The following is a 13,914-nucleotide window of genomic DNA, read 5'->3' as shown; positions in this document are numbered from 1 at the left end:
CAGACTCTGTCACGTCTGTCACATGTGCTCAGTGTGAACCTGCTTTCATCTGTGAAGAGCACAGGGCGCCAGTGGCGAATTTGCCAATCCAGAGGTTCTCTGGCAAATGCCAAGTATCCTGCACGGTGTTGGGCTGTGAGCACGACGTCGGGCCCTCATACCATCCTCATGGAGTTGGTTTCTAATCGTTTGTGCAGACACATGCACATTTGTGGCCTGCTGGAGGTCATTTTGCAGGGCTCTGGCAGTGCTCCTCTTCTTCCTCCTTGCACAAAGGTGGAGGTAGTGGTCCTGCTGCTGGGTTGTTGTCCTCCTACGGCCTCCTCAACGTCTCCTGGTGTACTGGCCTGTCTCCTGGTAGCGCTTCCAGGTTCTGGACACTACGCTGACAGACACAGCAATCCTTCTTGCCACAGCTCGCATTGATGTGCCATCCTGGATGAGCTGCACTACCTGAGCCACTTGTGTGGGTTGTAGAGTCCGTCTCATGCTACCACGAGTGTGAAAGCACCACCAACATTCAAAAGTGACCAAAACATCAGCCAGAAAGCATAAGTACTGAGAAGTGGTCTGTGGTCCCCACCTGCAGAACCACTCCTTTATTGAGTGTCTTGCTAATCGTCAAAGATTTCCCCCTGTTGTCTTTTTCATTTGTACAACAACATGTGAAATTGATTGTCAATCAGTGTTGCTTCCTAAGTGGACAGTTTGATTTCACAGAAGTTTGATTTACTTGGAGTTATTTTGTGTTGTTTAAGTGTTCCCTTTATTTTTTGAGCAGTGTACAGTACAGACCAAAAGTTTGGACACACCTTCTCATTCAAAGAGTTTTCTTTATTTTCATGAGTATGAATATTGTAGCTTCACACTGAAGGCATCAAAACTATGAATTAACACATGTGGAATTATATACTGAACAAAAAAGTCTGAAACAACTGAAAATATGTCTTATATTCTAGGTTCTTCAAAGTAGACACCTTTTGCTTTGATTACTGCTCCACACACTCTTGGCATTCTGTTGATGAGTTTCAAGAGGTGGTCACCTCAAATGGTTTTCCAACAGTCTGGAAGGAGTTCCCAGAGATGCTTAGCACTTGTTGGTCCTTTTGCCTTGATTCTGCGGTCCAGCTCACCCCAAACCATCTCGAGTGGGTTCAGGTCCGGTGACTGTGGAGGCCAGGTCATCTGGCGCAGCACCCCATCACTCTCCTTCTTGGTCAAATAGCCCTTACACAGCCTGGAGGTGTGTTTGGAGTCATTGTCCTGTTGAAAAATAAATGATGGTCCAACTAAACGCAAACCGGATGGAATAGCATGCTGCTGCAAGATGCTGTGGTAGCCATGCTGGTTCAGTATGCCTTCAATTTTGAATAAATCCCCAACAGTGTGACCATCAAAGCACCCCCACACCATCACACCTCCTCCTCCATGCTTCACGGTGGGAACCAGGCATGTAGAGTCCATCCGTTCACCTCTTCTGCGCCGCACAAAGACACGGTGGTTGGAACCAAAGATATCAAACTTGGACTCATCAGACCAAAGCACAGATTTCCACTGGTCTAATGTCCATTCCTTGTGTTCTTTAGCCCAAACAAGTCTCTTCTGCTTGTTGCCTGTCCTCAGCAGTGGTTTCCTAGCAACTATTTTACCAGGAAGGCCTGATTCACACAGTGTCCTCTTAACAGTTGTTCTAGAGATGTATCTGCTGCTAGAACTCTGTGTGGCATTGACCTGTTCTCTAATCTGAGCTGCTGTTAACCTGTGATTTCTTAGGCTGGTGACTCGGATGAACTTATCGTCCGCAGCAGAGGTGACTCTTGGTCTTCCTTTCCTGGGGCGGTCCTCATGTGAGCCAGTTTCTTTGTAGCACTTGATGGTTTTTGTGACGGCACTTGGGGACACTTTCAAAGTTTTCCCAATTGTTCAGACTGACTGACCTTCATTTCTTAAAGTAATGATGGCCACTCGTTTTTCTTTACTTAGCTGCTTTTTTCTTGCCATAATACAAATTCTAACAGTCTATTCAGTAGGACTATCAGCTGTGTACTGTATCCACCTCCTGCACAACACAACTGATGGTCCCAATTCCATTTTTAAGGCTTGAAATCCCACTTATTAAACCTGACAGGGCACACCTGTGAAGTGAAAACCATTTCAGGTGACGACCTCTTGAAGCTCATCAACAGAATGCCAAGAGTGTGTGGAGCAGTAATCAAATCAAAAGGTGGCTACTTTGAAGAACCTAGAATATAAGACATATTTTCAGTTGTTTCACACTTTTTTGTTCAGTATATAATTCCACATGTGTTAATTTATAGTTTTGATGCCTTCAGTGTGAAGCTACAATATTCATACTCATGAAAATAAAGAAAACTCTTTGAATGAGAAGGTGTGTCCAAACGTTTGGTCTGTACTGTATATATGTGAAAATGTATTGAAACAATATAGGCCTGATGTAATTACTATTCTGGTCCAAAAACCTTAACCTAACTAACAAGCAATATTGTACACAAAGGGGATAAAAATGACTACCTCACAATAAATGAAAATATATGCGCATTGAGTGTCTAAGAAGATCAAACCAGCAGTTTTATGGACAAAATGTGCAATTTGGGTTAACTTGGAAAGAGAAGCCCTCCTGGTGTGCTGATGTCTTGATTTTCAGCAATCAGCTGATAGACTGTGGGCTGCGTCCTTAACCACTAACCACTATCGCCCCAAATCTCGAACAAAGGATCATAAAACTCTGAGGCGGAAACTCAGTGGAAAAACTCCAGTAATAAAACTGGTACAAAAGGAGTGGTCAGACCACGAGGCCCAGACCGCAGCTGCTTTAAATGGAAAAACTTTAAAAGCCCAACTTCTAACTCCTGGCTGATTTGGAAACAGCCGGACAAAAACATGAACACGCACCTTGCTGATTGCCTCCGCACTGCGCGGTTCAGCACACTTGCACAGCAAATCAAAACAGCTCAGAACACTTCAATCAGTATTGCAATCAGCAAGTTAATACTTTGGATTAACTACTGGTAAGGTAAGGTAAGTTTATTTATATACAGGTCCTTCTCAAAAAATTAGCATATTGTGATAAAGTTCATTATTTTCTATAATGTAATGATGAAAATTTAACATTCATATATTTTAGATTCATTGCACACTAACTGAAATATTTCAGGTCTTTTATTGTCTTAATACGGATGATTTTGGCATACAGCTCATGAAAACCCAAAATTCCTATCTCACAAAATTAGCATATTTCATCCGACCAATAAAAGAAAAGTGTTTTTAATACAAAAAACGTCAACCTTCAAATAATCATGTACAGTTATGCACTCAATACTTGGTCGGGAATCCTTTTGCAGAAATGACTGCTTCAATGCGGCGTGGCATGGAGGAGATCAGTCTGTGGCACTGCTGAGGTCTTATGGAGGCCCAGGATGCTTCGATAGCGGCCTTTAGCTCATCCAGAGTGTTGGGTCTTGAGTCTCTCAACGTTCTCTTCACAATATCCCACAGATTCTCTATGGGGTTCAGGTCAGGAGAGTTGGCAGGCCAATTGAGCACAGTGATACCATGGTCAGTAAACCATTTACCAGTGGTTTTGGCACTGTGAGCAGGTGCCAGGTCGTGCTGAAAAATGAAATCTTCATCTCCATAAAGCTTTTCAGCAGATGGAAGCATGAACTGCTCCAAAATCTCCTGATAGCTAGCTGCATTGACCCTGCCCTTGATAAAACACAGTGGACCAACACCAGCAGCTGACACGGCACCCCAGACCATCACTGACTGTGGGTACTTGACACTGGACTTCTGGCATTTTGGCATTTCCTTCTCCCCAGTCTTCCTCCAGACTCTGGCACCTTGATTTCCGAATGACATGCAGAATTTGCTTTCATCCGAAAAAAGTACTTTGGACCACTGAGCAACAGTCCAGTGCTGCTTCTCTGTAGCACAGGTCTGGGGAATGCGGCACCTGTAGCCCATTTCCTGCACACGCCTGTGCACGGTGGCTCTGGATGTTTCTACTCCAGATTCAGTCCACTGCTTCCGCAGGTCCCCCAAGGTCTGGAATCGGCCCTTCTCCACAATCTTCCTCAGGGTCCGGTCACCTCTTCTCATTGTGCAGCGTTTTCTGCCACACTTTTTCCTTCCCACAGACTTCCCACTGAGGTGCCTTGATACAGCTCTCTGGGAACAGCCTATTTGTTCAGAAATGTCTTTCTGTGTCTTACCCTCTTGCTTGAGGGTGTCAATAGTGGCCTTCTGGACAGCAGTCAGGTCGGCAGTCTTACCCATGATTGGGGTTTTGAGTGATGAACCAGGCTGGGAGTTTTAAAGGCCTCAGGAATCTTTTGCAGGTGTTTAGAGTTAACTCGTTGATTCAGATGATTAGGTTCATAGCTCGTTTAGAGACCCTTTTAATGATATGTTAATTTTGTGAGATAGGAATTTTGGGTTTTCATGAGCTGTATGCCAAAATCATCCGTATTAAGACAATAAAAGACCTGAAATATTTCAGTTGTGTGCAATGAATCTAAAATATATGAATGTTAAATTTTCATCATGACATTATGGAAAATAATGAACTTTATCACAATATGCTAATTTTTTGAGAAGGACCTGTAGTGCTTTTCAGTAACAAGACATTCAAAGCGCTGTACATGATCACCTTAACTATGCTTCAGCCTGCCCAGACCTCTTAATACACGTGACCAACTCAAAAACGGTAAACCTCTCATCCAACCAAAATGGGGAAAATATGAGGAACCGTTGCAGTCGACTGAATCAACAAGGAGGAAAACTCATTTCCTTGGACACAACCCTTTGTGGGTTTTCATCTGCGCTGGAGTGTCGGCGGGGTCTTCTATCGGTATATGAATCTTCTGACCTTCTTGTATCAGACAGAATTCCAGCTTTCAAACTCTTCCAGGAATAGCTGTGTGGAGAAAAGGTTCGCCTGCGAGCTTTTGTCTCTCCAGATATGCACCTCCGTTGCGTCGTCCCGTGAGACATGCTGGAAATGGCGGAAAATAAATGAAAGTTTATTTTCCGTGGGTTTTATATTCCCAAGTGACGTCAGAGCTGCGACGTCTGTTGAGCAGCGCATGTCGAAATGGATGACCCCAACAACAGCCAACCCCTGCCTGCATGTATTAATGTGCAGGAGCCGAAAATTATTTTCCTTTTAACTCACACCTAATTGTGTAGATAATAATAATAATATCTAAATTCATCACACCGTCCCCAACCATCAGAACCTCTTCTACGTGTAAACTACACTCCTCAATGTTGTTACTTGGTATAGATGGAGAGGGTGTAAATATAGTAATCACACACCACTGCGATGCGTTTATTTAAAGGCACGGTCCTGCCGGTTCATTATCTTCATTCTCCTCTCACTCTGGGACAGAGTCTGGCTTGCACATGTAAGGCTACATGGAATTGTCTTCCTTTGTTGACATCTTTTAATCGATTCGGGAATAAAATGTTTGTGCGGCACTAGATAATTCTATCTATATCGAACTACAAAAATGGCCGAATGGGATGGATAGTGTTTTAAGAGACAGCACCAAAATGAGTTGCTCTCAGACACACCTCAGAACAGGTAAAAGAGGGGCCTGTGGAGCTACAATAACAAGGAGTTCAGACCAAAGCATTGCGGATCCACTTTAAATAGACGACAACTGAATGATTTAAATGTGAAAAGGATTTAAAAGCATGATATGTCTCCTTTAAACAAGAAAAAGAATATTCATATACACAGTTAAAAAAATACTCTTTTTAAAAAGATACAGTCTCTATTATTACATTTTAACTTAAAGTTTTTCTTTTTCTTTTTGCACACAGGTGTGACTAAAGGCTTTAGGTCACAGGCAGCAACCATTATGTTTGTGCAACTCATGTTTGATTAGGATTATAAAGAATGAAATGTACAGTAACTCTTAACAGCAAAAACGTTTATACATCTATTTGAAAAATAGCATCACAGAAACTCACTGGTGCTGTGCAAACTTTTACAGTAAGCAAACTGGGTACAGCAACAATAATTCATTCACAATAAGCAACGGGTATATTGTGCATTTTGTCTCACTGACATAAATAGAGCACTGAGGGTTTCAAAACCTCTGTTTCAATAAGACGAATGCAACATATAGTGCTGACCGTGTTCATATTTAACTGACAATAACTTCTTGTCTTTATGATTTTTCCTTGGAATCGTCCTGGGTGGGAACAGCATTTTACCCAGACAGATTAATATGCAGTAGACAGAAGAAAAGGAAATATTGTAAAATGCTCAGTTAAATGTATAAACTGCACATGCAACAAAACAGCATCTAAAGTCTATTTTAGTCCGACTTCAAGAGGGAGGAAAAAGAAAAAGTGTCCAAAAATGGTAAAGTTGACCACACGCCAGTCATTCTCCTCAGTGGTCCAGATTGCAGGCTGGAAATGGAACTCCACGCCCCACATAAAGCTGAAAATAAAGACCTGGAGAGCTTTTGGTCAGAGCATTATGTGTTACAGGAGTCTTAATATATGAAAAAGTAAAACTGGATTATTTTGGGGTTTCCAAAGTAAATAGATGCTCAACAGCCTGGCAACAAACACAATGAAATAGAGATTATTCCTAAAAATACATATACATCCTAACTTTCCTGCTGCAAGTGTTTGCCTTTCAAATTGATTCTGAACGTATTCATATTCAATAATGAGGACATTTTTCTTCTACCCAGTGTTATAAACATAGCTCAAAGGAAACAAATCACACTGGTGGCATTTCCTCTTTGATACTTCAGCATGCCTGAACCTGAGTCACACCAGGTCACATTGTCAATACTTTCACCTTTAGACCTGCTAATATCCAGCATACCACAGCTTATCGCACACTGGAGACACATTAAAAATGACCACTCCCCTCCTCATGCCGCTGCATGTTGATGTGCCATTTCAAGGCCGGTCAAAGCGGAAAAACACAATTCAGTCTGCACTGAAATTATATCGGCTGTTGGTTTTGTTTTCTCAAAAGACAAGGCACTGCAACAGACTGATCCATTTTCAACGTGGTTGAAATTAGGACTGATTATGACTTTTTGCTCACCTATGAATTCGTGCAGGAAGACAAGCGAAGCGATGTAACACGCCAAACTCAGGAGCTCGCCGACTATCATGAGCCAATGCCACGTCTGAACGGTCAGAGCCACCATCAGCAGCTCGGTCAGAATCAGGGAGGTGAAGGAAATGGCAACAATGTGGACAAACTCCGACTCAAACAGCAGCATGGCTCCGTACATGATGATGCTCCCTGTGGATGTGCACATTTATAAAAACATACTGTAGTAAGTTCTGGGAACATGTATACATGACATAAACAGACTTAGTTGTTTTAATTTCTAATGCACCCACAGACCAGAAAAGCATGGGTGAGACCTAAGATAGGTCAATCTTTGATTGGGTTTGCAAAGAGCCGGCTCCTCTAGAACCAGCACCTAAAGCCAAAAATGATGGCATCAATTCGAGCAACATGTTGCTGGCAGTTGTTGGTGCATCCAAACATGTCAGCAGACACAAAGGATGCCTCCTACACGTATTAGACAGTGGTACCAACATTTCAAGGAGTTTAATAGCAGATTGCATTTTAGGTTTGCACAACTCTGGATGCTTGTATAGTTGTATTGTGCAACTACCAGCATGTGAAGGGTACAGACGTCAAAGTGGAACAAATTTATGCATGAGCAAAATCACACACATGAAGCCATATCGTACAGGGTGCATTTCTCCCAAGATTTTAATTTTTAATACTATTCAGACAGTTTTTCATGTACCAATATAGAAATATAGAAAACCAGACAATCTTTCCTAACCTTTTTCCTTTAAGTTTATGGTTTTTAATAACAATATAATGTAGGTTTTAAACAATGATGTTTCCATTCAGAGCAGAGCTTCCTGATTGGCAGACGGCAGTCCAGATCAAGACCAGAGCAGTTGATAGATTTCTGAACACTGATCTTAAGAAACTCTGATATATAGAAAATAAAGTTTTCTAATATGACACAGAAATATGCAACAAGTCTGGTCTGCTTTACACATACCGACCAGCCGAGGGGAACTTAATGTTTTCATCTTTTATTTACACGTAGAAATGATCTATAAATAGGAAACATCATAAAACAAATAAGCCGTGTTTATGCCCTAATACATGTTTCAGGCAAGTAAAACAAGCCTAACAGGAAAAGGATGGTGAAAACAGAAAATGCATTTATCATTTACTGCCTGCTGGTAACCAACAAGACAGCAGATTTCAAATCAGGTAACAATAAAAAACCAAAGCGTACTTTAAAAGTATCCAGATCAAAATCAGAACATGTTTGCTTTATTCGTGCAGCTGTTATATTTATTAAAAATGGTTTAGTTAAACCTGCAAAGATTTTTCGTATGTGCACATTTCAAGCCTTTCAGCAGAGCTCTCTAGAATGAAAGAAAAATGTTCCATCATTATCAAATATACACTGTAAGGTGTTTTATAAGTTGGAAATACACACAGGAGACAAAGTGAAAGCAACAGACGCAGGAGTGATTTGCAAACAAGCTTAAGCCCACTTGTAAAAATGAAAACTCCTGTTTTGTTAGAAATAGATAAAAAGTTTCAGGTGCAGCTCAGAATGCCCCGGTAAACAGCTTTTCATGGCAAACGGTGCGTGTCGGAAAGTTGCCTCTCCTTTCAAAGTGCGTGGGCTGTTGAGTGATGTGTGACTAAGGCAGAGCGACGCAGCTGTCTGTTAGACACATCCTCAGCCAACCTGAACTTCATCATCACAGAGCTCTGATAAAACTGACAGTTTGATTTGGATCATTATATTTGATGTTTTAACTATTTGAAATGATGCTTGAATTCAAGTACTGTGTCATGTTTTGTGCTACAATTATACATAGTGATGTACAATTTAATAATCAGTAAGTTTCATTGTTAAAGCAACATTTGGTGTCTAACGGACTCTGACTGTAGGTAGCAACAGATGTGTTGCCAGAAAAGACTAAGAAAATTTTACACATTTTGTCACTTTTATTGGTAATACAATAAATGCCACAAAATATTGTTGTGCACCTACCAAGACATAGCTATCCAACTAAACTGACGGGCTGGACAAGGAACACATTAATCAGGGAAGCAGCCAAGAGGCCCATGGTGACTTTGGAGGAGTTGCAGAGATCCACAGTTTAGGCTGGATAATTGTTCAACAGGACAACTGTTAGTAATGCACTCCACAACAAATCTGGCCTTCATGGAACGGCGGCAACAAGAAAGCCAAGAAGTCATGTTTGCAGTTTAGAGGAAACATGTGAAAGAAGGTGCTCTGGTCAGATGAGATGAAAACCACTGTTTGGCAGCTAACACCCCACATCATCCTGAACTCAACATTCCCACAGTGAAACACGACGGCAGCACCATGCTGTGGGGGTGCTGTTTCCTTCAGCAGGAACAGGGAAAGTAAGTGGAATTGATGGGAAGTTGGATTGAGTTAAATAAAGGGCTATTCTGGAGGAGCAGTCAGCAAAACATTTGAGACAGGGGCGGAGGTTCACCTTCCAGCAGGACAACAACCCTAAACATGCAGCCAGAGCTGCAATGGAGTGGTTTATATCAAAGCATATTCAGGTGTTAGAATGGCCCAGTCCAAGCCAGAAATCCAACTGGGAATTTGTAACAACACTAGAAAATTGATGTTTACAGTCACACTTTATGTGATCTGACTGAGTTTGAGCTACTTTGCAAAGAAGAAGAGACAGAAATCTTCTGGTTGTGCAAAAACAGCAATATCGCAAAGGCCTTGTAGATGTAAATCAAGCAACTTGCAGATGGTTCAACAAATCGTTCACTTACAGGCCTAAATCCAAATGCATGCCACATTTTTCAGATTATTATTTGTTAAATAGCTTAAAAATCATGCATCATTCCATTTCCAACTATGTACAACTTCATGCTGGTCTGTTTGACACGGAGGCTTGTGGATGTAATGTGACAAAATATAAAAATCAAAGTGAGGAATTGTATTGAATATCTGACTGTAGGGACTGGTTCAATCCACCACAGTCCAATTATTAAACTTACCTTGATATATACTTATAAGGACCCATATTAGAAATGTCTTGAAAGACAGCGGTCGACCCTGTGAAAGTAAAAGAAGCATAAGAAGAACATCTTTTCAACATGTGTAGCTGCATAGCTACATAGTGTTATTCAGCAATACCTTCAACAGGTCCTTATAAAGCTCTGGGTAAAGCATGGCAACCTCCGACTTAACATCTTTATCCAACACCAGAGAGAAAACGGGGAACATGGTGTAGATGGTGGAATAACTGCAACAGATGAGACAACCGATTTACCACATTTTCCTCTTCTCTAATACACAGGACATTTCAGGAAATCAGTCAAATATTTTGGTGATGCGTCATCACCACTCAGAGGCTCATGTCTCACCCAATAATCAGAAATCCCTGGTAGAGCGGGACTGAGGCAAAGTAGAAAACAGAGGAGAAAACTGCCTGCAAAAACGGACAAATAGCAGTATAAGAAAAATATCCAGTTTCATTCCATTTATATATTACTTTCATATATTGGCTCAAATGGCAGTGTGCTGTGAAAAGCAATGTGAGAAAATTCCCTGCATTCTTTTATAAGATACGAATAACATGTTTTCCATGTTAGTGCAACAGATAACATTTAAACAGTGTTGTAAAAACTAAATCAAATGGGAACAATTCAGGAGCCAGAATCCAAGGTGTAAAGTGTTTTAGACCTCACTACACCACAGCTGCAGGGAACTAGTCAACACTGACTGATTCAAGCCTCTCAGTTAAACCTGGAGGATGAATGATGCCAGTACTGAGCTGCCAACTATTATGCCAACCAAGCATCCAGCTCCAAACTGACAGACAAACCTCTCGAAAACCCCAGTCCACGGTGCAGTGACTCATGGGTTGTCCCTCCAGATCGGGGGCTGAGGTTGGATTGGGACATGGGAATGCTGTCGGGGGTGTTGACTTCGAAAGGCACCACTGCCTGCATCCTCTGAGTCATCGTCCACCCCACCTTCCCATGGCTGGCCTTGAGACATTTGCCTGTCTGTAGGTATGCAAGCTTTTTTGGAACACACTAGTTTTCTATTTACAGTGCCTTGCAAAAGTCTCCACTCCATTTGAACATTTTCACCACAAACCTTATTGTATTTTATTGAGATTTTATGTGACAAGCTAAAGTAGGCAATAATTGTGAATTGAAAGAAAAATGATACATTTTTGTTATATTTACAAAAAAAATCTAAAATGTGTGTGTACATTTCTTTTGCAGCCTCCCAAACTATTTTTTTTTTCCAGCATTGTCTTTTATTTAGCTCTAACCCTCCTTACATGAACTCTAACCTTTCCTGTATCTGCTGAAAAATAACATTCCCCTCACCGCCACCACCAGGTTTTGCCTTGTAAATGGCATGTTCGGGTTGATGTGCACTGTTACTCTTTTGCATGTAGAACCATCAGTTCATTTTTGCCTCATCTGGCCAGAGCGCCTGTATTCCCTACAGGAATGGTATTTCTTATGACAGGGTTTAAGGTTTAAGCACTTTTCAAGCATTTTCAAGGTAAATTTTCAAACATTTCCAGCACCAAACTTCAGAGCAGTCTGTATCTCTGTGGCCCTTTTTTTCATTGAGCTTCGTAACCACAGCATATGGGGGAAATTTACTGCCAAAATCAAGAGCACATATTTTCAATTTGAGAGCAGGATTTCATTCTGCTTGTACTCAAACTTAGTCATGCTTGCAACAAAACAAAATATGCTTTCTTTCAAATATACTCTGTTCTCACTCAAATCTTTGTGTCTGCGCTCTGATCTAATGCTTCTTGCATAGGTAATTTCTCCTCCTGTTTGCTTCATCCTCCATACGTGCAAACTTGTTCTCTGCTCAGATCAAAACTGCGCTCTCAGGTTTCTTCCCTGCTCGCAAATTCTTTTTGCTCTCTCTCAGATTAAATTCGTATCATCTCCTAGCAACCGTATCAGCCAACAGAATGACAGTGTGCAACTGCTAGGTCACAGGCTTAGTTGGGGTGCGCTTGTTTCCTTCTACTGACTGTGCCTGTGTTGCTACAATTGATGACGGAGAACATATTTCATTTGGCTCTGCAACTGCTCCAGAATTTGATGCCTCAGCAGAGTCTGTATCAATGGTAGAAAGTATAACATTAGTTATTTTATTGTAAAGCACTTAAATTATGAAAAATGAAGAATAAGCATTTATTTATAAAATATATGATTCAGATATCATAAATAGCTATCCGATAAGTAAAAAGAAAGTGTTTAATTTAACCCAACAAGGACCAAACCCTTGTAATGTAAGGTTAGCGTTGTCACCGTTTTACTGAAAATATTGTTATAGCAGTAATATTGTAAATACTTAACTTTATCTTTGACATACTAGATGAATTAGCAAATTTACAATGCAACTCTTAAATATGTCTTTCACTGAAAGATGTGTTTGATTGTCATATTTTATTTTAGTGTTGTTTATGTTGATAGAAACAGACATAAATATTAAACTACTGAATGTTTAAAATCACTTACTTCCAGATAGTTTGAATCATCCATTGTCATTGTACTTCACTGAGTTGAGCTATCCATTGAAGTAGATTGACCTATTTCACAAAATCACGCTGCGCACCGGATGCATACGAACACTTACGTCCAGATTTTGCTCCGTATGACCTGGGTCAGGGAAGTAGCAACACAGGTACGCTCAGTGGAAGGAAACAAGCGCACCCCAACTAAGCCTGTGACCTAGCAGTTGCACATTGTCATTCTATTGGCTGATATGGTTGCTAGGAGATGATACGACTTTAATTTGAGAGAGAGCAAAAATAATTTGCGAGCAGGGAAGAAACTTGAGAGCGCAGTTTTGATCCGAGCAGAGAACAAGTTTGCACGTATGGAGGATGAAGCAAACAGGAGGAGAAATTACCTATGCAAGAAGCATTAGATCAGAGCACAGACACAAAGATTTGAGAGAGAACAGAGAATATTTAAAAGAAAAGTGCAAGCATTACTAGTTTGAGTACAAGCAGAATGAAATCCTGCTCTCAAATTGAAAATATGAGCTCTTGATTTTGGGCAGTAAACTTCCCCCATAATGGCACACGCAGCATTCCGTATGTGAAGGGAGTCTATAAACAATCTAAAATACTATGGAATTGATTAAATTCTGGCAAGTTGTAGTATTAATATGAAATGGACATATCAGCAGAAGGAGCCCAAAAGACATCAGAGGCACAGCAAGCATGACGGCACATTGCCAAGCCACAGCTACTTTTTGCGTAATTAAACCACGAGCTAACCACAACTACTAGCATTTTCAATAAAAATGTTGTGTTGTTGCTCATTTTAAAGTACAGCAGATGACATAAAACCCTGGCTCAATCCATCCCTCAAACGATCAATTTGCAATATACCTGGCTAGTTGTAAGCTAGCTTAAATTTAAGATTCCGTCCCACAGGAAGCTGCTTGAAGATTTGGTCCTCATTTCAACCATGTTTTGTATCTAGCCTTTTCAAGCCAGCAGTCATTAAAATAGCAACCGCCTGGCATGCTGTTTGCTCCCGCTCACCAGAGACATGCTCGACTAGCAAGACACAGTTACGTCTGCTTCATGGCTATGCCAGAGGATGCCACCGGTCCAGCGGCTGGTTTTTTCACCAGGTGATGTCTACTGCTCACACCCCGACAGCGAGGCTTTCTGAGACTTCATTAAACACAAAATGATCGCTGTATTTTGTGAAACAAATATCAAATTGAGGTTTTCAATTAAGCTGTTTTAGTGCTATTAATTACAGAAAAGTGCCGTTAGAAGGTGAAGAACGTTCAA

General features: G+C 41.0%; 1 protein-coding gene and 1 long non-coding RNA gene across 2 annotated transcripts in view; both read right to left on the bottom strand.

Annotated features, from left to right (window-relative positions):
• The window catches only part of LOC124867812 (probable phospholipid-transporting ATPase IIA), a 54,440-nt gene that overhangs the window by 4,534 nt on the left and 35,992 nt on the right, over positions 1-13,914 (bottom strand). Inside the window, exons 24-27 of the mRNA XM_047364445.1 lie at positions 10,478-10,542; positions 10,248-10,356; positions 10,109-10,166; positions 7,100-7,303 (exon numbers count right to left, since the gene is read on the bottom strand). Coding sequence (XP_047220401.1) covers positions 7,100-7,303; positions 10,109-10,166; positions 10,248-10,356; positions 10,478-10,542 — 436 coding nt within the window. The remainder of the gene's footprint in view (positions 1-7,099; positions 7,304-10,108; positions 10,167-10,247; positions 10,357-10,477; positions 10,543-13,914) is intronic.
• LOC124867817 lies at positions 11,195-12,820 on the bottom strand. Its single transcript, XR_007038151.1, has 2 exons — positions 12,620-12,820; positions 11,195-12,214 (listed from the first exon to the last, which is right to left on the bottom strand). It is a non-coding gene; the product is annotated as an uncharacterized LOC124867817 (long non-coding RNA).

The sequence above is a fragment of the Girardinichthys multiradiatus genome, chromosome 1 (genome assembly GCF_021462225.1).
Source record: "Girardinichthys multiradiatus isolate DD_20200921_A chromosome 1, DD_fGirMul_XY1, whole genome shotgun sequence".
Taxonomy (NCBI): Eukaryota; Metazoa; Chordata; class Actinopteri; order Cyprinodontiformes; family Goodeidae; genus Girardinichthys; species Girardinichthys multiradiatus.
Note: the sequence above shows the minus strand (reverse complement) of the source record. Positions and strands in the feature narration are given on the sequence as shown.